At 35.7% G+C, this 27,237-nt stretch overlaps 2 protein-coding genes and 1 pseudogene across 4 annotated transcripts; 1 reads left to right on the top strand and 2 right to left on the bottom strand.

Annotated features, from left to right (window-relative positions):
• The first annotated feature begins 231 nt into the window (after positions 1–231).
• On the top strand, positions 232–2,780 carry LOC125220633 (protein FAR1-RELATED SEQUENCE 5-like). Its single transcript, XM_048122789.2, has 4 exons — positions 232–2,295; positions 2,368–2,475; positions 2,549–2,622; positions 2,723–2,780. Exons 1-4 carry the CDS (start codon positions 232–234, stop codon positions 2,778–2,780), a joined length of 2,304 nt encoding a protein of 767 aa, XP_047978746.2.
• A 6,028-nt stretch (positions 2,781–8,808) lies between these two features.
• Positions 8,809–23,876, bottom strand: UBP8 (ubiquitin-specific protease 8). 2 transcript variants are annotated; one of them, XM_089067789.1, is made up of 14 exons: positions 23,589–23,876; positions 22,832–23,074; positions 22,189–22,330; positions 21,614–21,673; positions 21,432–21,527; positions 20,547–20,870; positions 19,945–20,085; positions 19,665–19,835; positions 19,150–19,407; positions 18,893–19,035; positions 10,482–11,036; positions 9,657–9,930; positions 9,425–9,555; positions 8,809–9,052 (listed from the first exon to the last, which is right to left on the bottom strand). In XM_089067789.1, the coding sequence occupies exons 1-13, from the start codon at positions 23,717–23,719 to the stop codon at positions 9,439–9,441; spliced, it is 2,655 nt and encodes an 884-aa protein (XP_088923915.1). In that variant the 5' UTR covers positions 23,720–23,876; the 3' UTR covers positions 8,809–9,052; positions 9,425–9,438. The 2 variants fall into 2 exon arrangements, with proteins under 2 accessions (XP_088923915.1, XP_088923914.1); XM_089067788.1 differs by lacking the exon at positions 8,809–9,052 and having other exon boundaries at positions 9,090–9,555.
• LOC148933294 (secreted RxLR effector protein 161 pseudogene) lies at positions 11,044–15,543 on the bottom strand (annotated as a pseudogene). The gene is made up of 2 exons (XR_016136752.1): positions 13,055–15,543; positions 11,044–12,975 (listed from the first exon to the last, which is right to left on the bottom strand). The product of XR_016136752.1 is annotated as a secreted RxLR effector protein 161 pseudogene (transcript).
• Positions 23,877–27,237: the final 3,361 nt, after the last annotated feature.

Raw genomic sequence — 27,237 nt, 5'->3', positions numbered from 1 at the left:
TCTATACATTTTTCTATTATTAATGTTTTATGGGGATGGAGACATTCTGTAGTGAAATACTCTATTTTCTCAATATTATTTTCTTATGAACATATTATTGGTTTTGATTGTTATGGAGCTTGCTATCTAGTACAGAGGAACATAGCATTGCATATGTATTATGTGATTTCATTTTTTCCTTATACATTTTCTTTTTGTGGCTTTTACAGACTTTTGCAATAATTTGTCACCATGAACACAAGTCCAGATATTGATTTGAAGCCTAAAGTTGGTATGGAATTTGATAGCTTAGATGATGCTTGGATGTTTTGGGTTCAATACGGAGGAAAAGCTGGATTCGGAGTCAGGAAACATTATTTTAACAAATGCAAAAAAACGGGTCGAACAACATCATATAAATATGTTTGTTGTAAGGAAGGAGTGCGTCAAGAAGACAAAAGAGATTCATTGAGAAAAAATCCTCGACTTGAGACTCGAACAAATTGTAAAGTAAGATTGGGGGTGACTTATGTGAATGGTGTGTATAAAGTAAACGAGTTTATTGAAGAGCATAATCATCCTCTTCATCTCCCCGAGACAGTACATATGTTATCTTCTCAACGTCGCATTACAGAAGTTCAAGCCCATGAGATAGATTTGGCGGATGATGTTGGGCTAAATCAGAAATCGTCTTTTAATTTGATGAGTAGACAAGCTGGAGGAAGAGATGGCATTGGTTACACAATATTGGATGCTAAGAATTATCTTCGTACTAAGAGACAGAGAAGCATGGTATATGGTGAAGTCGGTTGTCTAATGAAATACTTTCAAGATCAACTATCCAAAAATCCGTCATTCTATCATGCGAACCAAATGGATATGGAAGAGCAGATAACTAATGTTTTTTGGGCAGATGCAAGAATGTTGATCGACTATGAGTACTTTGGCGATGTTGTGTCATTAGATACCACTTATTGTACTAATCGTGATAATAGACCCCTTGCCGTGTTCTCAGGTTTCAATCATCATAGAAGAGCTGTGATTTTCGGTGCATCACTTTTGTATGATGAAACAACAGCTTCATTTAAATGGTTGTTTGAAACTTTTTTGGAGGCACACAAAAACAAAAGGCCTCTGACTGTCTTTACCGATCAAGATCAAGCTATGGCAAAAGCTTTGCACGAGGTAATGCCAGATACATTTCATGGATTATGCACATGGCACTTAATGCAAAATGGAATCAAACACTTGGGAAATCTTATGAAGGAAGGATCGTGTTTCTTGACAGATTTTAAAAGGTGTATGTATGGCTTTGAGGATGAGGCCAAGTTTGAGGAGGCTTGGAGTAACTTATTGACACAGTTTAATCTCCATGACAACACGTGGTTGAAACATATGTACAACGTGAAGGAGAAATGGGCATGTTGCTATATAAAAGCCTTCACCCTTGGTATGAGAAGCACACAACTTAGTGAAAGTGTCAATTCTACTATCAAGAATTGTACCATGCCAACCTTAAACATTGCACAATTTTTTAAGAATTTTGAGCGTGTCGTGGAGGATAAACGGTATAACGAACTAAAGTGTGATTTTGAGGCACGCCAAAAATTGCCTAGGTTGAGGTTGGAGAGTTCTCCCATGTTACAACAACTTTCTAAGATCTATACTCCATCCGTTTTTGATCTGTTTCAGAATGAGTTCATCTTGTTTGCAGCTGCATATATAGAGCATAAAGATGAGTCAGGATCATTATTCGAATATGTCATCAAACTAATCAATCATGATGGAGAATGGAGGGTGACCTATGATCCTAATACAAAGATGATTCATTGTAGTTGCCGAAGGTTTGAGATGATAGGATTGATATGTTGTCATTCTGTGAAAGTGTTTGATGTGTTAGACGTGAAGTTGCTTCCGGAGAATTACATTCTTAAAAGATGGACAAGAGAAGCTAGAGCTGGTGTAGTGCACGACTATGTAGGCAATGAAGTTGAAGAAAATTCTAAATTGCAAATTGCTGAGCGGTATAGGAGACTATGTCAAATGCTTATAAGGTTGGCTAATGAAGCTTCTGTTCACCAATCAACCTTCTCCTTGGTGCATGAAACGATGTCTGATCTCTATAAAAAGGTAATGGAAATGCGTTCAAAAGAAGATGACCAAGAAAATAGGAACAATGCGAAGATTTCCCCAGTTGTTTCTCATATGATGGTATCAAAAGGATTCAAGAAAAAGGTTGGTTCAAAAGGTTCGAAACGATTGAAGAGTTGGGTAGAACTTCAATCAAAACGAAGAAAACCAAATCATAAAGCACAAGTAAGTAGAATTATTATACTGCTATAGATTCGAAAATGAGTTAGCTAATTACATATTTTGTAATAATTGTAGGTTGTTGGAGCACAAAATTCATTGCATGTTGCAAGTCCAACACTTCCAACATCTAATGCATGCCTTGAAAGGACTGGAAATTATTTAAGTTTCACTGAATTGTTAACGGTATGACTCTACTTATACTACAGCTTTTAGGTGTAATTTGTTGCAATTTATATTTTTCTATTTTTTAATGTAGGCACCATTAGATCAAACCTTATATTCTGTTGATGGAACAAATTCCAGCATAACAAGCAGCTTAAGTCCAAGATGGTACCCTCTTTTATTCTTTGTTATTAGTTGTGCCCCTCTATAAACTATATCTTTTCTTCTTAGCATGCACATGTTTAGTTGATCCAATTATTCGATGCAGCATTGAATGGAGCTCTGGAGGCATATCTAGCATCAACTATCAAGATCAAGATCATTGAAATTCATGCTTGTACTTTTTGATATAATAGATATCTCATGCATTTGAATATATATTTTGATGTAAGCATCTCTTGAAGTGCTGAATTATAATTATTATATCTAATGTTAACTATGAATGGAGTATTAATGTTTTAAACATCTACTCTGTTTGGATTATTTCAGTCTGACGTATTAGAGAAATGGGAGAAGACTTACTTTAGAAATGAAAAATTAGAGAACTGACTTGTTTGTTCCGTGGACGTATGTATTTCGTATGCCAAACCATATTTCATATTTTATAAATGAAATTGGGAAATATATATTATTATCGAACATGGAATAATTAATTTTTACTATTATTTGTTTTTATATTATTGGCTTTGGGCAGGACTTATGAAACAGATATTGCAGGTTTCTAAATAAATCTCAAGTAAATTACTTCTCTTGGTCTTTTCTTCAAGCACTTGGTATGCATTACCTGGAACACTTGGTTTTATTTGCAAGCGTACATACTCCATTGCCTCATACAAATCGACCAAATATAATTCTGCAACTCCTTCACAGATTAGTCTAGTTTATAACAAATCTAAGTAACATCAGATTTCTTATTTTTATTTAATTGATTTAGTTTCCAGTAAAGAAAAAAAAAATCAGAAAGAGAGGAATTAGAGTGAAATGAAAACGCGGAACTAAATTGTGAAACCAAAAACGGCGCCGTTCTCCAATTCTCCGAAACGCTGCCGTTTGAATAAGAAATTGTGAATCAAATTGTGAAACCGAAAACGACGCCGTTCGCCAACTCCGAAACGCTGCGTTTTGAGCACAGCAGCCCCTGCTGTGATTTCTCCACAGCAGGGGATCCGTTCCCCAATGTCTAGGGGCGTCTAGTGACATTTTTAACCAATAGGGACAGTGGATGATATTAATTTAATATTAAGTGACTAAAAATGTAGTACTAGTTCTTTTCTTTTAAATAATACAAGTACTCCGTATATTGCAACTTTTGCAATGTTAATGGTTGTCCACATCATGTACTCTTCTAGCGATTATATTGTTAACAATAAAAGTAGTGTTATAACTCCTTTATTTTAAACCCAATTTAAATATAGTAAAATTATCTAAATATGGTGGTTTTACATACATTATTTTCTCACAAGAAAACACACACAAACGTGATGCCAAAAAAACATGATCAAGGCATTTGCCCTATATTCAAGGGATGTGACCAACACAAACACAAACACAAAGACACATCTGTCTCCTTAATCACAGATGAAGCCAGAAGCAGTGCTTTAGTGTGTGGAAAAGATGGGGGTATTATTGATGTAGTCTTGGATTATTTCACTTCAATAATTATAATATCTCAACTATATATGGCCCATGTGTCATTTGGGAGTTTTTTCTCGATATCCGACATAAGTCTGATGCATATATTTGCTTAACAGTACTTGTTTGGTAGTGCCGGACCAAAAATTATGTTAAGATGGTGTATTTTAGTTTAAATGTAGAATTAAGAGAGAAAATGTATAGAATAATCAAGTGATGACTCTCAATTAACAAATGAACTAAATAAATTAATAAAGTGAAATCTCTCTCTGATTTCTTCGTGAGTTACGAATGCAAACCCAAAACCAAAAAAAAGAACAAAAATGTTTTGAAAATGCTAACTGACTTGTCAAGCAATTCCGAATTTGACCATTTACAAAGAAAGTGAAGACTTCACTAATAGTATTATGGAGGGAAGCATACAAAGTAAAGAAGAGCGATCAAGTCACTTCAACCCAAGACACTAAAACTTTAAAATTGGAACTTGCCAGCCTCTGCAATGCTTTATCTTTCTTCCCGACTTCAACACGAACATGAAGGCCGGGTTGGTCTCCTTGTAAATCCTCTTGCTCCTTCAATATCTCTTTAGCTGACAACACCAATAATTCATTGCAATATAGCAATTCAATTGATCTGAGTCATGTAATATGCATAGTCAATAGATAAATGAGTAGTGTGGGTGGTGTGTGTAATGATGGGAACAGTTCAAGTGTCGATGAGTCACATTCAATTAATGATGATGAGGAATGGATACATATCAATCAAGATACTGAGGCCCTAATGTCCACAGAGTTGATACCACCTTCCATCATGAACATGCATTTTAATTCCAATAATATCACTATTTCGGAGAGTACCATTGTGTTTGTATATATCTTGCTTGTCACTATTTAATTTTACAAGATAAAAACACTAAAAAAAGCGTTTGTTTCCAACCATACATTTCCGAGCACATCATGTGCTCGCAAATTACGATAGATTTCCTTAAAAAAAAGGGAGAAAAAAAAACAAAATTACGATAGATTATTTCCGAGCACATATGCGTTCATAAATAAAGTGGCTAATTTTCGAAAATGGGGAATCGTACAAGTGATTTCCGAGCACCGCGTGTTAAATATCGATATTGGGATTTGAAGTGTGTATTTCATTGAAAACATCTTCGCCCCTACAGCCTTGGTCAAGATATTTGTTAGTTGATCTATCGAACAAATGGAAACTCAATAATTCATGCTTCAATTTTCTCATCGATAAAGTATATATCCACTTCAATGTGTTTAGTTCCATCATATTGTATTGGATTCTCCGAGAAACTGATGGCTGCCTTGTTATCACCAAAGACTTGACATGTCTTTTGTGATAATAACAGTAATTCTCTCATTAGTCGTCTTAACCACAATTTTGGTCAGTCCACCTTAAAACTTGGCTTCAGCACTTGAGAGTGCTCCAACGTTATGCTTCTTACTCTTCCATGTAACCAAATTTTCACCTACGAAGGTGAAATATCCAGAAGTGGATCTTCTATCAACTAGATTTCCTGCCCAATGATCAAACTCACCATCAGATATCTTATAATTCTCAATGTTGCTTCGAGATGTTCACGCTGAGGACGATGCATAAAATGACTTACCTAACTAACTGTGTATGCAATATCGGGTCTTGTATGAGATAGATAGATAGATCAGTTTACCTAGAGGCTTCGATACATATCCTTATCAGTCAACTGGGCGTCTTGGAGAATTTGTAGGCCATGATTGACATGTTTGGGTTTGTATACTAAAAGTTGTTTCGAGTGTACATACCCTTGTACAGTTACTCAAACGAGTGTATACAAGAAACCCTAGATACACTTCTAACCCTAATTTGAGATAAATAGCATACTGTATATTTACTTTAATGGGCATTGAATTATACTCCCTCTGTCCCTGAAAAATATGAACTATTTCCTTTTTATACCGTTCCTGAAAAGGATGAATTTTCTAATTTTGGAAACTCATTTCTCTCTAATGAGGTGGGGCTCATTCTCCACTAACAATACTTTTAAAACTTTTTCTTTCTATCTCTCTTTTACTTTTTTAATTATGCGTTAAAACTCGTACAGAACCAAATATTCAAACTCTTGGGGACGGAAGAGTATTTAATTATATTAATTTAAACGCCAAAAAGAGAAATTAGTTTAAGTCTTTTACATTGAAGGTTGGGTCGTGGAACAAGTCACTACAGTAGATGACCCAGTCAGTACCTTACCAAAGTAAATTATTTTCATGGCCTAAATAGGTTTTGACCATCTATCGTGAAAGGTTGCAGTATCCATCCAAAAGTTATCTTTACCTTGAGATAAGCTAGAAACATTGGTGTGGTATAACATCAAAAGGATCTAAAGTATAGATACGTCTTCGTTGCTACCTACTTAAAAAGACAGAGTTTTGGTGATTCATGCTTTTTTAATCTTTGATAATATGCACTTAGAAATCCCAATATATAGTCTTAAATTATTCTCACGTCGAATTAGTCGAGATCATCTAACGGCCATCGATATCAGCCAAATCAAGAAAGGAAACATAAGTGCAAAATCAGAAAAGTCTTAATTGTTGTGTTTGTTGCTGAGTTGAAAATTGTTTTCGAACCAATATGTGTAAGCATGCATGTACAATATAAGTAGAAAGAATGAAAATGTGCATTAAAAACTTGAGGATCTCCCCTTTCTTGGCTCGTCTCAGTTATCCGTATTAGAGCATCCGCAATGGTCGGCTAGCGACCGGCTAGCCTCGTCGCGCTAGCCGATCGGCTAGCCGAACCATTGCAATCGGCGAGGACGATTTCGGCGAGCGGATCGGCGTGGGCTGGCCGATCGCTCGTCGCTGGCCGAAGCGCTGGCCGATCGGCTAGCCGCCATTGTGGCTGCCCGATCGGCCAGCGCCGAATTTTGTTTTTTTTTTTAATTCTTTTTTTTTAAAAAAAATTTAATTCTTTTTTAAAAAAAATTTAATTCTTTTTTTTAATTTTTGAAAAACTATATAAACGCGATTTTCTCTATCTCTAAATTTCTATACAAGAGCAACATCCAGCGATGGCCAACAACAACTAGCCCAATACAAAATTAAGACCTAAAACAGAAACATGACCCCCGTTCGGCTAGCGGCAAACTAACACAAATTCAAGGCATACTAACATTTTTTATGTATTATTTTAATAAATTAGTGAGGAGTAAAGTGGGGCGGTGGCTCGTGTGTGGAAGCCCGAATTTTTTTTTTATTATGTAATTTTTTTTTATCTATGTAACTTTTTTAAATGCAATTAATGAATTTTCCCGTATATGTGTCGTAAATTTAATTCTGTAATTTCATCGTAATTTTAATTCCGTATATGTAGTATATTTTGAATTATTTTTATTGCGGCTGGCCTAAATCTGATGTGGCAGGTGGATTTTTTAGTGTTGCTGACGTGGCAGGGGAGAGAATGGCTGGCCTATTACTGACCTATGGCTGGCCTAAGCACCATTGCGGATACTCTTACTCCATTAAATAAACTTTTTTGAAATTAAGTTATAATTAAAGTGGGAATCTGTAACGTCAAATCATGTAGTTGGGGATTGGATAGGAGGTGGGGTTCAGCTTTAGATGATCAGTCCGTTGTTAAAAGTTGTACTAAAAGTTAAAACGTGTTTGTGGTATCAGACAAAAAATGTGTGGCCACTAACATTACATAAGTGATTACAATAACATTGTACTCCCTCCGTCCCGGCTAAGATGACACATTGCTTAATCAGCGCAAGATTTTAGAAGTTATTGGAGTGTTTAATTGGAGAGAGAGATGGGTGTGAGTATTAAAGTAGAGAAATAAAGAAAAATAAATATTTTAATAGGAGTGAGAAAAAGTGGTTGAATATATTAACTGGAGAGAGAAAACTACCAAAAAAGGAAATGTGTCATCTTAGTTGGAACAAACTAAAAGAGAAAACGTGTCATCTTAAGCAGGGCGGAGGGTGTAATTTACTTACAAGACAGCAACGCAGCTTGTTTACATTTCATCAAACAGTTGGCGATTGTTGTTTTCTTCACAACTTTCTGCAAATCAAATTCCTCTTTTATACAACTGTCATGTCCATGTCATGGTTGGGCCTTCTATATCTTAGTTTGATTGTCAAAATATAAGCCTGTTTTACTTAATAGTAGTAGTATCTATTTAGGCTATTTTTACAATTATCTGACATAAATAGCTGGTCTTCGATCAAATCCAGTATAATTATGAATAAAACTCTTACTCCTTCTGCCCATAAAAAAATGTCTCATTTTGCTATTTTGGGATGTCCGCAATTTAAAGTTTCATTTGCTTTTCTTTCATTTGAGGTAGGTGGATCTCATCACTCAACTAAATCACTACAATCAAATTCTATTATAAAACAAATATATAAAAGTGGGGTTCATATTCCAGGGTTATTTCCTCATTCTTTACATAGTCATACAATTTCTTAAAACTCGTACCAAATCAAAATGAGAGTACAAATTGATTTTGATTAGGTCGGATTGAGGAAAATCCTATGGATGGACTAGCAGTGGTATGAATGGACAAGAAACCGATACAAATGAGGGACGGATATCATTCCTCTCATTTATGGGGGAGAAAGGTTCATTCCCCGAAAATGGGGATCCAAAATTACTATATTCAACTATCATATCCCTTGAAATGAACTTTCCCAATTGGAAATACGTATATTAAATCCACAAAAGTGGTCCTGTCATTAACATGGCTAATTCAAAAGTCATCACATGTAGTGAAAATCTCAATAGTCATTTCTACTAATGATTCCTTTAACCTTGAATTTAAACCAGCAATAAAACCATCGCCTGTTCAATTGTGTCACTACTCTTATCTCTATCTCTCTCCCACACACACACAATCTCAATATGTAAAATAATGAACACAACCCAGGAACATAAAAAATGCAATGGAACCAGCCAGAGATGACCTGTGAAAGCTAGTAGTGAGTCGAAAACCACCACAAATCAAACAATTTGATTAATATAATTCTCAAAATTGTATATGTTACAAGAATATTACTGTCTTTAGCTTTTTCTATTGCTCTACACGAGAGCGGTTGCACTACAAAAGGCCATTTCGAACTAGTTATTACTATTTATATGATAATGAACCTCTCCCACCTCTCAGTTTATCTCTATTTTATGATGATATCTTCTGTGATCTCATCATCCTATTCTAAACGGATATCTCATTTCTTCCAAGTCTTGAAAGACTGACTGCCTATAACTATATGAATATTCCGGACAAAAGAATGGCACAACATCAAAAATACTAAGTTATCTGTTTCATAGTAACTTACAGTTGTATCTTGGGTTAGGAATCTTCAACTCTTCTATAAAATAAAACATAGGCAGCCGAAGTTTTTATTTTGTCCTCGCTGATCAGAGACACATGGCTGTCGTCGAAGTCATACCACCGGTCACCACCATGCTACATCAGACAGAGTATTAAGTTGTATGGTTCACAAATAACACAAGAATACCAAATAGAGGAGACAAAAAAAAAATGATGCCAAATTTGAGTGAACTTACATGAACAAATGCTGTGTAGTGACCACCTCCCATACTTCCGTAATGGTTACTGATTGCATAAAGCATGTAGCGGTGAGAAGATTGTCCGCCCTTCTGAGCAATGTAACCAGACAGGTCAAGATCATGAACTGGGAAATCAACAAAAGTCTCCAATTTGTTTTTGAGGAAACAGTTGTATGAGAATCTTTTCAGGTGAATCACCAATATCTCTGGCAATCTCCAGAGATCTAATTTCTTCCCGGCTTGACAATGCTTCTTGCACACAGGGCAATACCTAAATTTATTATAGCGAATTAGAAAAACTATGTATGCTAGAGTTCCCAACTAAGAGACATCAACACCCAGAAATGAGTAAATACGAAGAGAGACACAAGAAATGAGTAAATAAGGAGAGAGAGAAGAAATTCATAATCTGCTAAAGTTAGCTAAATGCTCTCAATGAAGCAAGAAATACTGGATATTTCATAATGATGCTCGTTTACCTTAAATGGGTTGAAAATAACTTACTGGGTAGCAAACTTGCATCAGACAAAAATAGTATTCATGTGTTTCTAGGAAAGAATCTATTGGTGTCACATATAGGTTTACTTGCAGTAATGGGTCACAATGATATCAACAGCTGTTTCACACAATGTATATAGTACGAAAATTTAATGAGTTAAGGCACAATAACAGTGGCTCAAGTGAAAACGGGTGCAAATTATCATTAAGGAAGATATATATACTAAGCACAGTTTCCTCATAGTTGAGATATAGACACAAGAATTACTATGGAGCTATGCAATGATAAAGAAAGCTTTGGAAACCAGGGACTAGCTAACTGACCACATATCATCTGGTCCCAGCGGCTCCTCCTTGAGGAATGCTTCGAGACATTTATACAGAGAGACAGACTCCTGTGGTCTTTTTGAGAAGAATGCAGATTTGGAAACTTCCGGAAGCAAGCTGAGAGGCTGTATGTTGTATTGTGTAACCATCTTCTGTGACCACGACACTAGCACATACTGTATTTCAGACACAGCTTTAGGTTTTACCAGCTCTTCCATTCCAATCTCACAGCCCTTCTCTGTCACCTTTTCATTTGTTAGGTAAAACTGACACTCCGTATCAGAATTTGCTTCGAATTCTTCTTTCTCCGGTGTCTCGGAGGAGCCATTTAAACTTGCATAGCTGGCATCGTGCACTTCCAGGATTGCTTCATCTGCACCCTTGTCTGAGGAATCACCATTCTTGAGCGAGTCCTTTTCAGGTACCAAGAATGGAGCAAGTAACTTCGTGTAAATTTTACGAACCTCATATCCATTAGTAATGTTTTGGCGGACTATGAGAGGAACCCCAAACAACCTCGAATTGAATATTGATTTCCCATTAATCAATTTACTGTAAGAGAAAATTGATAACATAACTTGGGTCAAAATTTAACAATGAAAATCGACTCATATGCATGGGTGTAGAAAAATAACATAATAAAGCATACAAATACCACAAATCAACAAGACTTTAGAAAATTACGAGTATGACATTAAATAGCACCCTGCACTAAGGCATTACATCCAGTGTTAGATCAGAGATTCATCTAAAGGTTGCCTTATTAGTGCATGACTTGCAACAGCTGGGAACTGTGCCTTATATTAGTGCAAGACTTGAAAACAACACTGACATTTTGGCGTTCTATTCAGTCCATATCTTATAAACTACTAGAACGCACCAAGAATAAAATTAGAATCACAAAAGTGCAGGTTCTGCAGTCCTGCATCTCAACCTCAACTAAGGTATGCATCATTTGAAGATCTATGATGGTACTAGGGAAGAGAAAAACGTCAGTAAAGATACTGAACAAGTTTGTCAAAAAAGTGTCATCCATAGATTATGAAATGGAGATGATGACTTACTATCTATCAATTTGACTTTTTTTTCAACAACCAATTTGGTACGCATCAGTTATCTTGAAAATAACTTGAAATGGATTGGTAGTTAAGTAATCATGGCGAAGTGGCGGTTACATGATCATGGAGAAATGGATGTCTGTTACTTAATTCTTTTTAGTTATTATAATAATGTTCTCAACTGGAATTCCATATATGAAGCATATATATAATAGTCCCCTAGGATTAGTAAAAGGATCATCAAAATTTATTGTAAGAGAATGGCCCTAGTTGGAAAGAGATCTTTCTCTTGTTGGAAAGAGTTATCTATTTGCATACTTATTTACATTCTCATTGTTTTTAAGGTTATTATGTCACCTATGTGTTATGCTTCTTTTGCAGACAGCCAGACATCTTATCGAGAGTAAACGGACCACCCGCCTTTTGCTCTGTATCAAATGGTGCGGTGAACTTGAATGTCCAAGGGCAAACACTAACGGATCAGAGATGGCGATCGAGAGTATGAACAACATCGAGGCCCACCTTTGTGCATACAAAGAAGAGTCTAAAAGACTTGCAAACCAGTTCTCTTGTGGGCTGAAAGTGATACAAGGATGGATGTCATCACAAAGGAGATATGGGATCTACGGTTCATTAAGGCGAGTGAGCAGAATGTCATCATTGTAGTAAATGATTGTTAGGTAAGATATATAATGATGATTTTATGACTTAGGATTAGGGAATCCTTATTAGAAGACTTGGATAACTTAGAATCGTATAAAATACTTTCAGATCAAGTATTTTGAGTGCACAAGATCTATGATCGGATAAGACTAAGTTTTCCTTAGATGATTGTTCATTCTCTGATCTGTATTTAATCAAAAATCAGCCTAAACCGTCGACAATTAACTGCCAAGGCAGTTAATTAACTAAAACTGATTCCAAACTGTTAATAACTGTTTAAAAACTGTTAAAACAGTTAATTCAAACACTAAAATAAGATAGAACAAGCTTCTAATGAAGCAGCCGAATTGTTTAGAAATTAAAGTGATAAACACTAAAATTCCAACATTCTTCCTTAGAATTAAAGTGCTAATACACTAAAATTCCAACATTCCTCCCCTATTTTAGTGGATTTATAAGCATGATCAAATCAAAAGAACAGAAAACAAAAATTATGCATAAATGAAAATATCACAAGGATTGAATTTCCATTTTAGTATATCAATGTACAAACATTCTAATTATAAGAGTGGTCTAAGACTTGAACTCTTACAATTCCTTTGAATATCAGTCTTAATATACACATAATTATCAAACAATTAATCTAAACCTGACACCTTTATAACAAGTCTAGTGTCCATATCCTTCAACAAACATTTATAAAGCTAAGTCCAGAGCTTTATTGGAACAACTTGGATTCCATGTTTGTATAGGTAGCTTTTCATCTTGTTCTGTCAAAACAATTTGCCAAAAAAACTATTAAGAAGCAAAACTTCAACCTCCTTCAAACTGACAGATTATTACACATACCTTGGATGGTTTGAACATGTGTCTATCTCACATATTTAGGCTTTCCACATTGAATTTCACATCTAATATCAAATTAGAAGGAAATTGGGTATCCCAAACAGATAAGATTAGATGGACTTGAGCCCCACCCCTTTAGCAGATTTGATAACTAAATCTTTAGCCAAGCCTTTGGTTAGATGGTCTGCCAGATTTTGTTGTGTCCCAACAAATTCAACTGAAATGACCCCATGAGTGATCAGCTCCCTAACCATGCTATGTCTGACACCTAAATGTCTAGACTTCACATTGGCTATATACTTTAGCCAATGTTGCTGCACTGTCACACCTTATAGAGATAGGTGATATAGGCTTAGGCCATAAAGGAATTTCATAAACCAAATCCCTTAACCATTCTGCCTCCTTTCCAGCAGCGGCTAGTGCTACAAATTCTGACTCCATTGTAGAACTTGTGATGCAAGTTTGCTTCTTAGAAGCCCAAGAGATAGCTCCACCTCCTAGCAAGTAAATCCAACCACTAGTAGAGGAATGATCCTCTGGATTGGCTATCCAACTTGCATCAGAATATCCTTCTAAGATAGAAGGAAAATCTGAGTAACACAAACCATAGTTTATGGTTCCTTTGAGGTACTTAAGTAACCTCCTCACTGCTTGCCAGTGATGAATACTAGGACTATGTGTAAATCTACTTAATCTTCCCACAGCAAAAGCTATGTCAGGCCTAGTACTTATCATTGCATACATTAGGCAACCTATTACTTTAGAGTATTCCAATTGTGAAACTGTTTTTCCTCTATTAGGTAAGAGTTTTACATTAGGATCCATAGGTGTGCTAACTGGAGTACAGTTTCCATAATTGAACCTTTTCAACACTTTCTCAATGTAATGAGATTGTGTGATAGATATTCTGTTAGGAGCCTCTTTTATTATCCTAATTCCCAATATGACTTCAGCCTAACCTAAATCTTTCATTGAGAACTTAGATGATAGGAATTTCTTTGTCTCATCTATCTGGTCTTGACTAGTACCAAACAGAAGCATATCATCTACACAAAGGCAGATAATAATTCCTTTACCAAATTTATCAAACTTAGAATAAACACACTTATCAGCTTGATTCAATAGAAAACCATTTGATAAAACAATATCATCAAACTTTTGATGCCACTGTTTTGGTGCTTGTTTCAAGCCATATAATGATTTGATCAACTTGCACACCTTGTGTTCATTTCCTGGTAAAGAATATCCCTCAGGCTGCTTCATGTAGATTTCCTCATCCAAATCACCATTTAAAAAGGCTGTTTTAACATCCATTTGGTGTATAAGGAGTTTATGAATAGAAGCCATAGCTACTAGCAATCTAATAGTAGATATTCTAGCTACAGGAGCATAAGTATCAAAGTAGTCTATCCCCTCCTTTTGTCTAAATCCTTGAATGACAAGCCTAGCTTTAAACTTGTCTATAGACCCATCAACTTTCATCTTTCTTTTAAAGATCCATCTACACCCCAATGGTTTACAACCAGGGGGCAGATCAGTTAATTCCCAAGTGTTATTTTGGAGTATAGAATCCATTTCATCATCTATAGCCTCTTTCCAGAATGAGACATCTCTAGATGACATGGCTTCTTTGAAAGTCTTAGGATCCTCTTCAATTATAGAACAGTAGGGGTACTAGGATTGTAATTCATCCCTTGATCCTTCAATAAGATGGATTTGAAAGCCTTTATCTAGATTACTTTGATTTCTTGGCCTTACACTCCTTCTAACCCAATGTTGAGTTGAAGGTTCCTCTGATTGATTTTCAGAAATTACTAATCTATTTTTAGAATTAGAAAATAGATCCTTAGGCCTTGTGATAGATGTGAATCTATTTTCATCAAAGATTGCATCTCTTGACTCTATAACAGAGTTCACAGAGACAAATTTGTTAGGTTCTAAGACATAAAACCTATAAGCCTTTGAATGATTTGCATAACCAATGAAAATGCAATCAATTCCCTTTTCACCCAATGTCCTACGCTTGGGATCAGTGAGTTTAACTACTGCTCTGCAGCCCCACACTTTAAGATAGTTTAAGTTTGGAGGTTTTCCAAACCACAACTCATAAGGTGTAGCTTTACTTTTCTTATTTGGAACTCTATTTAATATATAGCAGGCAGTAATCATAGCTTCTCCCCAAAAACCTTCATTTAAACCAGAATATGATAACAAAGAGTTAACCATTTCTTTCAACACTCTGTTCTTTCTTTCAGAGATTCCATTCTGTTGTGGAGTATAAGGGGCTGTTATTTGGTGAATTATTCCCACTGATTCAAAATAACTAGGATCATAGTATTCACCTCCCCTATCAGATCTAAAAATCTTTATAAATTCACTCTTTTGTACCTCAACTTCTGTCTTATATACCTTGAATTTCTCTAAGGCTTCATCCTTAGAACTTAGCAAGTATACATAACAATATCTAGTTGAGTCATCAATAAAAGTAATAACATACTTGTTATTTCCAATTGATGGTGTTGAGTGAAAATCACAGATATCACTATGGATTAATTCCAGTAGTTTAGATTCTCTCACAACATTATTGAAAGGTTGCCTTGTGATCTTAGTTAACATACAATACATCTACTAAATCCAACTGTTTCCCAGAAGTAAAAGTTAGCCTAACATTTCCTATTCCTTCAATCGATTCACTAGAACCATTCCCCATTCTAATCACTGATCCATCAGTGATCTTCTGCAAGGATGTAAACCATCTCCTATCCTTGCAAACATGGTTTGTAGCTCCAGAATCCACCCACCAAGTGTACTCATCATCCTGTACATAGAATGAACTTGGTGTATCCGAGATATAGTTCTGAATAGAAATATTAGAATTGAATATTTTCATACCTTGAGGTACACTTGGATCCTTAGATCCACTTGGTCCAGATTTTGAACCACTTGTACTTGTACCAGCCTTGAAAACTTTCTTTCCAGACCTACAATCTTTCTTGTAGTGGCCTGGTTTCCCACACTTCCAACAAACAAGTTTTTGTTTCTTATTCTCAGAGGACTCTCCTTGAAACATTTTCCTTTTCCCTTTAAACTTCTGTCCACCTTCCACCATATTAATGGAAGATAGTCCAGCCACACTCTTTTCCTTGTTCTTTTCCATCTCCTGAATCCTTAAGGATTCTTCAATTCTGAGATGAGAACCAAGTTGCACCAAGGAAAGTTCTTCCTTTTGATGCTTTAGAGTATGTTTGAAGTCTTTCCAAGAGGGAGGCAATTTATCAATAACACTAGAAACTGATATGGCTTCATCCATATGCATCTGGTGTTGTTGAAATTGTCCAAGAATCCTTAGTAATTCATTATATTGTTCCATCACAGGTCTAGAATCTAGCATCTTATAATTATTGAAATTACTAACCAAGAATTTCTTACTAGAAGCATCCTCTGCCATGTATTTAGATTCTAGAGAATCCCATAATTCTTTGGAGGATTCAACATTCTGATAAATATCAAAGAGTGAGTCAGTCATACCATTGAGAATATGCCCTCTGCACACATAGTCATCATTCTCCCATTTCAGCCTCCTTCTGGTTTGTTCCAGAGATTCATCTTCAGTCGGTTCTGGCATGGTAGTTGTGAGTACATGAACAACCTTCAGGGTGGTCAGCAAGAAGTGCATCTTCTTTCTCCATCTTCTGAAATCTACTCCTTCAAACTTCTCCAGTTTTGTGAAGTTTGCAGTCATCTCCCTCACTGAATTGGGTCCAGTCATCTTCAAATTACTTGATCTTTGTTAGGTAAGATATATAATGATGATTTTATGACTTAGGATTAGGGAATCCTTATTAGAAGACTTGGATAACTTAGAATCGTATAAAATACTTTCAGATCAAGTATTTTGAGTGCACAAAATCTATGATCGGATAAGACTAAGTTTTCCTTAGATGATTGTTCATTCTCTGATCTGTATTTAATCAAAAATCAGCCTAAACCGTCGACAATAAACTGCCAAGGCAGTTAATTAACTAAAACTGATTCCAAACTGTTCATAACTGTTTAAAAACTGTTAAAACAGTTAATTCAAACACTAAAATAAGATAGAACAAGCTTCTAATGAAGCAGCCGAATTGTTTAGAAATTAAAGTGATAAACACTAAAATTCCAACATTCTTCCTTAGAATTAAAGTGCTAATACACTAAAATTCCAACAATGATCAGTTGCAAGAGAGTGTGCATCTGATGCAGAAGAGCAAAGTGTTGTCAATGAAGTCCAATGTTGATAAATATCGGCCATGGTCACCGCCACCGCACGTTTTTAGTCCATTTACCCGCATAGCCTGGCCCATTTACCCACGTAAAGCTATAAACCGACCCATATTTCAAATAAAAAGAGGTTTAAGTTAAACAAATCATAACGGTAAACCATAAAACTTCTTCTCTCTCACCCAAAATTCTACCCATGTGACGCCGCCCTCCAGCACCGCCCTGCCCCTACCTTCTTCCAGAACCTCCACAAGCCCCTTGCCTTCGCCCAGAACCGCCGCCGCCCTCCAGCCCCATAACTATTGAGGATGATTTGAATTTAGACATTATTACTCCATTAAATATGATGGCTTACATTTTGTTCAAGTAAGACTTTAATTATTAGACATATGATATAATTGCTTGTGACTTTATGCTTTAAGAGTTTATATTTTACATTTTTTATAATTCTAATTTTTGTTATTTCTAATTTATTTATCGACCACCATATCCCACTATGCTGATACGCCATATCTTTATGGCGGTTTTTGGGTAGACCTCCATAAGTCGCCATATGCCATTGACAACATTGATGAAGTCAAACTCAGGACAAATGGCACTAAATATGCTTCAAAAGCATGAGAACAAGTTGACGACGAGAAGGTAACTAAGATTGTGCCCACACCAACACATATTCCACCAACAAGGGCACAACCATTGCTACAGAAGATAATTGCAACGCATAGGAAACAACAAGTCCACAAGCCTCCCATCTTCATGACTGCACCAAGAAGAGCTGGCATTCATTGGTTGGTACAAAATCAAACATAGTTTGGAAAGTCGGCATCTGTGCTGGCCATTCGAACTCAGTCGATTGGTCGTCACATCGAACTCCTATAAATAACGTGGTGTGTGGATACACTCCATTTAGGAAAAAGACGAGGAAGCAGACAGTTTTGTCATTTCCCACAAGTCACAAGCATGAGTATGAGCTTCCTCCGGACGACACATCGTGTTTAGGTTTCATTTCCAGCCTTGAGGACAAGGCTGTTTCAACAATGGTGCAATTGATACGCATCAGTTATCTTGAAAATAACTTGACTAGGAGTGGCAGTTACGTAATCACGGAAAAGTGAGTGACAGTTACTTGCTAATACAATAATTCCTATTAATTATTGTCATTATATTCTCATTTGGAATTCCATATATGAAGCATTTATAATGGTCTCCTAGGATTAGTAAAGGGATCATCAAAGTTTATTGTAAGAGAAACGGCATTTTGGCCAAGGCTTTCCTTGTTGGAAAGAGGGTTTTCCATTGTTGGAAAGAATTATCTATTTGCATACTTATTTACATTCTCATTGTTTTCTTCAAGGTTATCATGTCATGCTTCTTTTGCAGACATCTTATCCCGAGAAAACAGACCATCCACCTTCCGCTTCGAATCACAATTACATTCCAAGTTCTTGAAACATGCCACTAGTTGATAGGGCAATGCCCTCTCTTTCTGTGTATCGTTATGAAAATATAACTGTATTATATAATATATATACTGATTATAGAAGAATTTGAAGTAGAGGCATTAAAAAAATCTGGACTTACTCTTCAGCCTGCTGATGCATAAAGACAAAGAGAGGAGCTTCTGTATCTGGTAGCCTGTAGGCTACTAGTTTATCATTGTCTCTAATCAAAGATAACGAACCATTTGGATCCTTTAGAAAATGTATAATGCGGTTGTTGTATATCTGCATGAATTCATTGTTTTGGGGTGATTAAGAATAGGTAATACTGCAAAACAGGAAAGATACAGAAAGCCAAGGGCTTGCAACATCGATCTATCAGTATCATTGTCCAGTTACCTCAGCCACCAAAAGTGTTTCATCACCCTCCAGAGAACAGGCAGTCTTTAAAGCCTGAGTAAGATCTACAAGTTTTCCATTCTTTGGTACAGTAACAGTAAATGCCAGTGGCTTATCAGTCCCATCAGTTTTCACAACAGTCAATGTCATTGTCCGCATAGAAGTTGATGGCAGAGGTAAAGACAGATACATAAATGGGTCGAAAGTAACAGACATCTTTCGACAAAGTGGGCATTCTAATGTGGACCTGTATTGACCCTGCAGTGTAGCAATCCATGTGTTATTATTGATACTTGAGAGTTTAGAAAGTAGTCAATGGATAGAAAATCTATTAGGGCACTCCGCATCATTAAAATCATAGAGCATTATAATCACTTATAGAAAAATAGAAATATTTGCAGAAAACAAAAGTGATACTGTAAACAATTACAAACTTTTAGTCAGAGCCTCCTGATAATATGTTAGGTTAACATTAACACATAAAAAAGCAGATAAATGTATGAATAGAAACTAACTTGGCAAACGTCAACTATAACCGAATCATTACGAGCAAGATGATTCGTCCAATATTCATCCGCTACTTGTTCATCTGGTCTGCTATCAGAATCCTTAACTTCGACATAAGGTTTACACTTGACACGATTCAAATCTTCATGAAGTCCGTCCAAGAGAAATGCCAGGAGCTCCTAATGTAAGCGAATATGGTGGAAACAATAGTTTTATTATCCCTTTCAACAGATAACAGATGAGAGACCAATTCTAAAAATTATAATAAGAGATTAAATTAGCACATACTTGAGAATCGTGCTGATTGAAACCACTGAACTGGGGAGCAAAATGAGCAAGCTTCAATTTGAATGTTCTCGGTGCTAGTGGAGTCGCTCCAGGAGCCCATAGTTTCTTCATCAGGTCTCCAAAAGAAGAAGCAATTTCACCCTACGATGAAAGCAAATTATACTAATGATAAAAATTAAAGTCACATAAAAATTATAGCAGTATTATTGCTAGGCCATGTGGGAAAGGCATTTCTGGTGCCTAAACAGCATCTTTAAAAAACACTTGAATACATTACAAACATAAAGAGCAACAACTAATAATGGCAATAATCCAATTCCACATGCAATCCATAACACTGGATGGAGTGCCTTTTACTCCTATGATACTTCCCTAATATATGGTTCATTTGAAAGGCCCAGAATTAGTAATCATTAAAAGGTCTAAAAAACACATAGAAAATAGAACCTGACGTTTATGAATAACATAGTATTGCGTAAATCTAATTGATTGAAAGGCCACAATAATTCGTGAACAACAAAAAGGGGAAATTTATAATAAAGAATAAAAGTTTTCATTACTTAAAGAGCCTTTTATTTTGAACTCCTAAGAAGGGAAAATACCTTCATCCCCAATGGGTTATCTGGATTTATTTCTCTTTCATAATCTCCAAGAAAGTAGTCAACAAGCTTTGGTGTGTGGGCTAGACACTGAAGAGCACTGTTCATGAAGCAAGTATTCCCAAGGTTCTGTAATCCAGTTAAGCCTAGTGTACCAGCTTCAGCAGAACCTCCGAGAAACTTAGCAGAATTGCTCCGAGCAGAATTAGAGAAGTAGTGGACAGAACCACCATTCAGAGTCCCATTCGAACATTGTGCAGTATCATCCTTTCTGGTTTTATTTCTAAAAGATTCTGATAATCCATAAACTTGTAACTCGAGGAGCAACTGCACAAATTAACAGAAGAAAAGACGTTATTCTTTATAGAAAAAGGTAGATAATGCATACAATAGATAACAAGAACAATGTCTGGATACAGTTGACCAATGTTCTATCATGAGTAGACCATTAGTCGATCAGTCATGCAAAATTATATCAACTGAAAATATAGAAATAAGTAAGAAAGGAAAAAAAAGAAGGAAAGAAACAGGACATACGAGTTACAAATAATTAAATCAAATGGTGCAATTCACAATGAAGATTATTAATGGCATATATTCATGTTTTGACAAAGAGCAACAGTCAATTAAAGCAAGATCCATCTAACAAAATGCATCTTGGACTTCTGCATCGGATTTTCTTTACAGAGTCACAGACAATCATGGTCTTGGTGATTAACTCTTTAGAAGAACAAGCTCATGTTGCAGGCTGCAGCCAAAGAAGGGGTTCCAAAAAAATGCATTTGCTTAATTCAGAAGAAACAGTAAGAAGTTGAAGATGCAGAAACATAGGAGCAGTAGGTAAGTACGTTATCGCTTGGTTCACAACACATGAAATCTATTACTTACATCCTGCCCAATTTGCTTCTGAGACTCTTTTAAGATCTTATTTTTGTCATTCAATAGAAGCAGCATTGTCTGCCCTGATAAATCCCAAACGCGCAACTGCAGAGCATGTACAATGGAGTTGAGCACCAGTCTCCATGACAAAACATACACTTATATTTGTGAGAAATTTTAGCTACACTCACAGGCTCAGATTCCATATTGAAAATCTTGCAGGCTCTTCTGTAGCACTCAACTGAATTGTCCTGAAAATTAAGCAAGAAACTTCAAAGAAATGTAAAATTGGGTTAAGATCCGCAAAACAGGCTACTAGAATTGCTGCCATTTATTGTTACTCATGAGGTTGAAACTTGGAGAATGCAAATGTGGAATGTAGATCAAGCATAAAAATTGTTGGAGATATTACTGTTCCATGAGAAGATTGTTGTTCTTTATAAGTAAATTAAGTACACTAAACTGATTTGATTCTCAAAGCTAAGCCGTACAACGATATTCCTCTGATTTTCCATAATCAATGCATGATTACATTATTATCTCACATAATGGGTCTTAATCGAATTACAGTAACATAGCTTTAAATGCTCATAATTATTTAAATTGCTCCTTCATAAAAAATTAAAATATCTGCGTAAAATTCATAAATGAGAGGATAACAATATTGACCGACAGACAAATGTCCAGTGCACATGGTGAGCTGATCCATAGGTAATCTGAAATAAAAGCAAGCACAGCATCTGGCATATGCTCAGAAATTACAAACCTTTTTGCTAATTTTAACAGACAGTACGTTGGTTTCACATAGAACAGAAAGCCTGAGTTGCAAAGGGTAGACATCGGACATATCTTCTTCGACAGCTAAGAACCCTTTTCTTTCCTTTGATGAATTCTTAGAATCACTGTGCCTGGACAAAGAAGAAGTAAAATTTTTATTCGAGGGTTTTACATATATGAATCATAAATACTCCTTTAAACTAAACATACATTGATAAATCCATTTACAGAAATGAAAGAAAGCTAGAAAAAGAATATCAAAAAACAAGAAAGAATAATGCCACTTAAGAATTCAATAAAGAAATTCCACATAATTTATTTGATTAATTGATACTCCAATTACTTCAGATGAGAACTTCCATTATGAGTTAAATCATACTATTTAGCTTGCTATGCTGGATAGTTATTGCCAATGTTAACTAAAGGCCTATATATATTAATACACTGTGCATTACACGTGTCACACGGCCATATGGTCCATATCAAATCAAATGTCCAGCTCCACTTATGCCATAGATCTTACTTTCTTTGCCACCTTTTTTGGTTATAAGTTCACCAGATTATCGGTCACGCTTTCAGCAATGCACAAATGCATATGTTGCATTTCCCACGCAGGATTGTAACATACTCACCATTTCAGTGTCTGAAGCCATATGTCTCCAGGCACCAATGCATAGTCTTTACCCGATACACCCGCCTCACCATTTTCTCCATTGCATGACAAATCATCATCTTTCCTCAGACTAAATGCAATATCTGAGTTGAATATGTTGTTAAAAATCTTCATTGGACCCCCATAAGGAGCAGGGGATGCTGCAAATGGGATCCCCCTCTTTACATCTGAGGATGAAGGGTCCTGCGCTTCCTTCCACCATCTAAAGCACAACCAGCAAACATAAATTAAGTACTGAAAGCCAAGCAGTATAACAAATAGCAGTCAGAAAAAGGCAGGGCAAGCACAGCTACATATCTTCCACACTTCCACACTCTTACTAGCTCACAAAACCAACACCTTCTCCCCAAAAACACTTAATAATCAAATTACCAAAAGGAGGAACAAATCTAATTAGTTATCCACACTAAACAGCTCAAAAGCATCATATAATCAGTCTAAATCCAAAAAAAGTAGCTAAACATGGCACAACTAACACAAACAAGTAAATCGATTCATTTCAAGTTGCTCACATCTGCCCCGATTTGGTCAATCAAACTAGCGTAAAACTTAATCTCGAGTAAAATTTCACAAATCAATCAATTTCTTCTTTTCTTCTTCATCGACTCAGATTCATTCGCTACTTCAGTAATTCATCCAACACTTGCCCACGCGAAAAGGGGGAAAGAGATGAGTTAAACCTCGATTGCGGAAAGGGCATTCGACATTGTAATTACCTGAAGGGAACTAAATAGAGACTCTGATCTTCATCCGAAGATACAGGCTCTTCTTGTTTATCTTCCTGCTGCCGTGGGTCCAAATGCAGAGAGCTGAATGATATCTCGGATGCGGAATCATTGCTATCCATTGTAATTTTGTCCGAGCAAATGTATTTATAGAATGAGAAAGACACGGGCTCAGCAATGGCGGAGGAGATTTGCAGAGACGCACATAATTTTTAGAGAGAGATGAGAGAGAATCAGGAAACTGGGAGGAGAGAGAGAGATGCCGGATTAGTTGTGAAACTAATACCTGCATAAAAAAAATCTTATATTCCTAAATCACGGCTTAATATGTAATCTCATTTTTGCTTTGCTAATATTGAATATTTTGATAAAAATGAATTTTGAATGATTTAATTTGGGTTGGAATATGCGAAGAAAGGTGCTTGCTGGTTCTGCGCTGTCTAAATATTAACGTCTCTAATCCAATTTTAACTTACACAACATACAGTATTTTACATTAGTTTCATTTTATTTCTCTAAAAAAGCTGGTACTTTGTTACTTTGCTTTTTCATACTCCCTTCGTCCCCTATTAGGAGTCACTCTTTGACCGGGCACGGGTTTTAAGAAATGTAAAGAAAAATTGGTTGAAAAAATTAGTGGAATGTGGGACCCTTTTTTTATATTAGTTTTATAATAAAATGTGAGTGAATTGAGTTAGTGGAATGTGGGACCTACTTATTATTTATGGTAAAAATGAAGTGTGACTCTTAATTGGGGACGGACCAAAATGGAAAAGTGTAACTCTTAATTGGGGAAAGACCGAAATGGAAAAGTGTGACTTTTAATGGGGGACGGAGGGAGTAATATACATTGATGCAACTGCATCAGACGACCAGTCAGCTATAAAGGTGGCCATGATTCAAGCATGATCATTTTGTGTGAAATTCGAAATTTAAATCATAGTACTACTACTATACGATCTTAGAAATTAGGAATAGTTATTGTCGAGGATTTTTCCAATGTAAGAAAAAGGTACTCCCTCCGTCCCATTAAAGATGACCCACTTTCTTTTTTGATTTGTCCCAACCAAGATGACTCATTATTTAAAATGGAAACTCTTTTATCTCTACTTTATCCCCTCTCTTTTACTTTACTCTCTCCATTTAACACACAAAATAAAGTTGCATAAAATCGCGTGCCGCCCAAGAAAGGGGTCATCTTCCTTGGGACGGAGGGAGTAACAATATAATACCCACTTTATCCCACTTCAGGTGTCCACATCCTTGAGTAGCACGAAATTTTAGGAGGAATTATTAAATATAGTAAGTAGAGAGAAAAAAAGGAGTTGATATTTTAATAAGAAGAAATGAGAGATGTTTATTTTCAAATATAAAAGTGGACATTGAGTGAGACAAATTAAAAAGGAAATATGGACATTTTGAATGAGACGAATGGGAGTAGCATTGTAATGCAATTAGGACAAGAGAAAGTTCATTTTTTATAAAATCACAAAGTTCCAATAGCCACTATGAGATTAGTAACTTCGAGACTCTCTTCGGACATCAGAACTGTACTGCAAGATGTGCGGCAATCTGAAATATCACAACGTAGCTACGAAGAAAGGGACATTTGTGCAGGATCATGTCCTCAAGAAGATGTCATATTTGAATCAGATTGAAACTTTGGGTGGAACATTGGACCCCAAACCCAAGTTAGTATCGTACTTCAGTGTCTACCTACATGCTATCAACAGGTCAAGTACTCCCTCCGTCTATGAAATATTGTCAAGGTTTGACTCGGCACGAGTTTTAAGAAATGTGAAGAAAAGTAAGTTGAAATAGTTAGTGGAATGAGAGTCCCACATTTTTATATTAATATTATAATAGAATGAGAGTGTAAAGAGTTAGTGGAAAGTGGAGACCGTTTACCAAAACTAGAAAGAAAAAAAAAGTGGACAACTTTTTATGGACAGACCAAAATGGAAAAACTAGACAACATTTCCACTGACGGATGAGTACTATTTATATGATGAACAAAAGGAACTATGTTTTGGCAAAACTGTTGGTCGAGTTGCAAACTATAGAGAGCCTTATGGATGAAACACATGAAGTCATGTTGGCACCCGGAGCACTTTCCTCAAGTCTTAAGCCCATAAAGGAGAAGAAGAAAATAACATGTGAAACAGTGATTCCTAACAAAGCAATAGACAAGAAAAGGGTGCATCTTTGCAAAAAAAATCAGAAAGTGTTTCAAATACGGCGAGAATGAGCATTATAAGACGAATTATCCTAAGTTAAAAAGGGCTATGTCTCATGTGATGCACCAAGATCATTTTGTTGAATTATGTTTAGTGAATGTTTCTACTCATATTTGATTAGTGGATATGAGAGTAACTGATCATGTTTTGTTTTGATCTTGCTATAGCACATGTGCTAATAAAACTTTATTATAGTACTCAGATTGACTATTAGTCCATGTTTTCGATATTACATGCTTATCTTTACATATACTCTAATAATATTGTATACTTGTAATTTATTTTAGTACTAATAAAAAGTCACGTCAGCTACAAGTTTATGTTTACTTTTGTAGGAGTATATATCATGCCCTCATGCTATATTGATTTCTTTGTAATTACTTGACAATTATGAAAAATGGGACCTTACCAGAGGGATGAGGGAATTCACAATAAGAATGAGCGAGGAGATATTGAAGATGTCAGACTACAATTGAAATAATTTTGACGTGACTTTCTTCTCGGTCCTAAATGGACAACATTATTACCTACTCGTTTTCAAAGTAACAGGTTCAAAGCCTACGGATTTCATATTTGATAAGTTCAACATATAATACACACTGTACATACACAACACAAAATTCACACACTATGTGTGTACACACATAGTGCACTCATAAGAACACAATACACACATTGCACACACACACACACGCTACATATACATACACAAATACAAAAGATTTGCACGCACACATTCCACACAACACACACATTACGTACACTACACACTGACAGATACTTCATCCTCCCAAAATATAAGGACATTTGAGACGGCACGAGAATTAAATCATAATTGGTAAAGTAAGATAGATGAGGAGAAAGGTAGTTAAAATAGAAGTGAGACTCATATTATTATTAGTATTTAATGGTAGCATCTAGTGATATAAGTTATAAATTAATCGATATATATGAGTAGTGAATTTGGGAGAACTTTTCATAAATAGAAATTAGATATTTTTATGGGACAGATGAAAAAGGAAATTGCCCTTATTTTTATGGGACGAACGAAGTATAATACACACATGTTCATACACAACATACAACGTACACATTGCATGCATAAACAATACACACATTGCACACAGTACATACAAACGCACAAACATATAATGGTGGGGCCATGATATTTACGATGAGGGCTCAAGTCAATCTCAACAGTTATGTTGGGAATACAATAGTGACACTGTCATAAATGCTAGTAACAATTTTCTTCGACGACTAAGTATCATAACACCGAAATATAATATCTTCCTTTACGCATATACATAACTATTATTAATGATTTGAAATTTTTCCATGCATATTTAAAACTCTACAATAAAATTTAATGTAGATGATAAGAAACTAATGAGAAAAAGATT

This window comes from Salvia hispanica, chromosome 1 (assembly GCF_029641045.1).
Source record: "Salvia hispanica isolate PSC_SH4W2 chromosome 1, Shi_PSC_v1, whole genome shotgun sequence".
In the NCBI taxonomy this organism is placed as follows: Eukaryota; Viridiplantae; Streptophyta; class Magnoliopsida; order Lamiales; family Lamiaceae; genus Salvia; species Salvia hispanica.
This window is presented reverse-complemented; position numbering and strand designations above follow the sequence as displayed.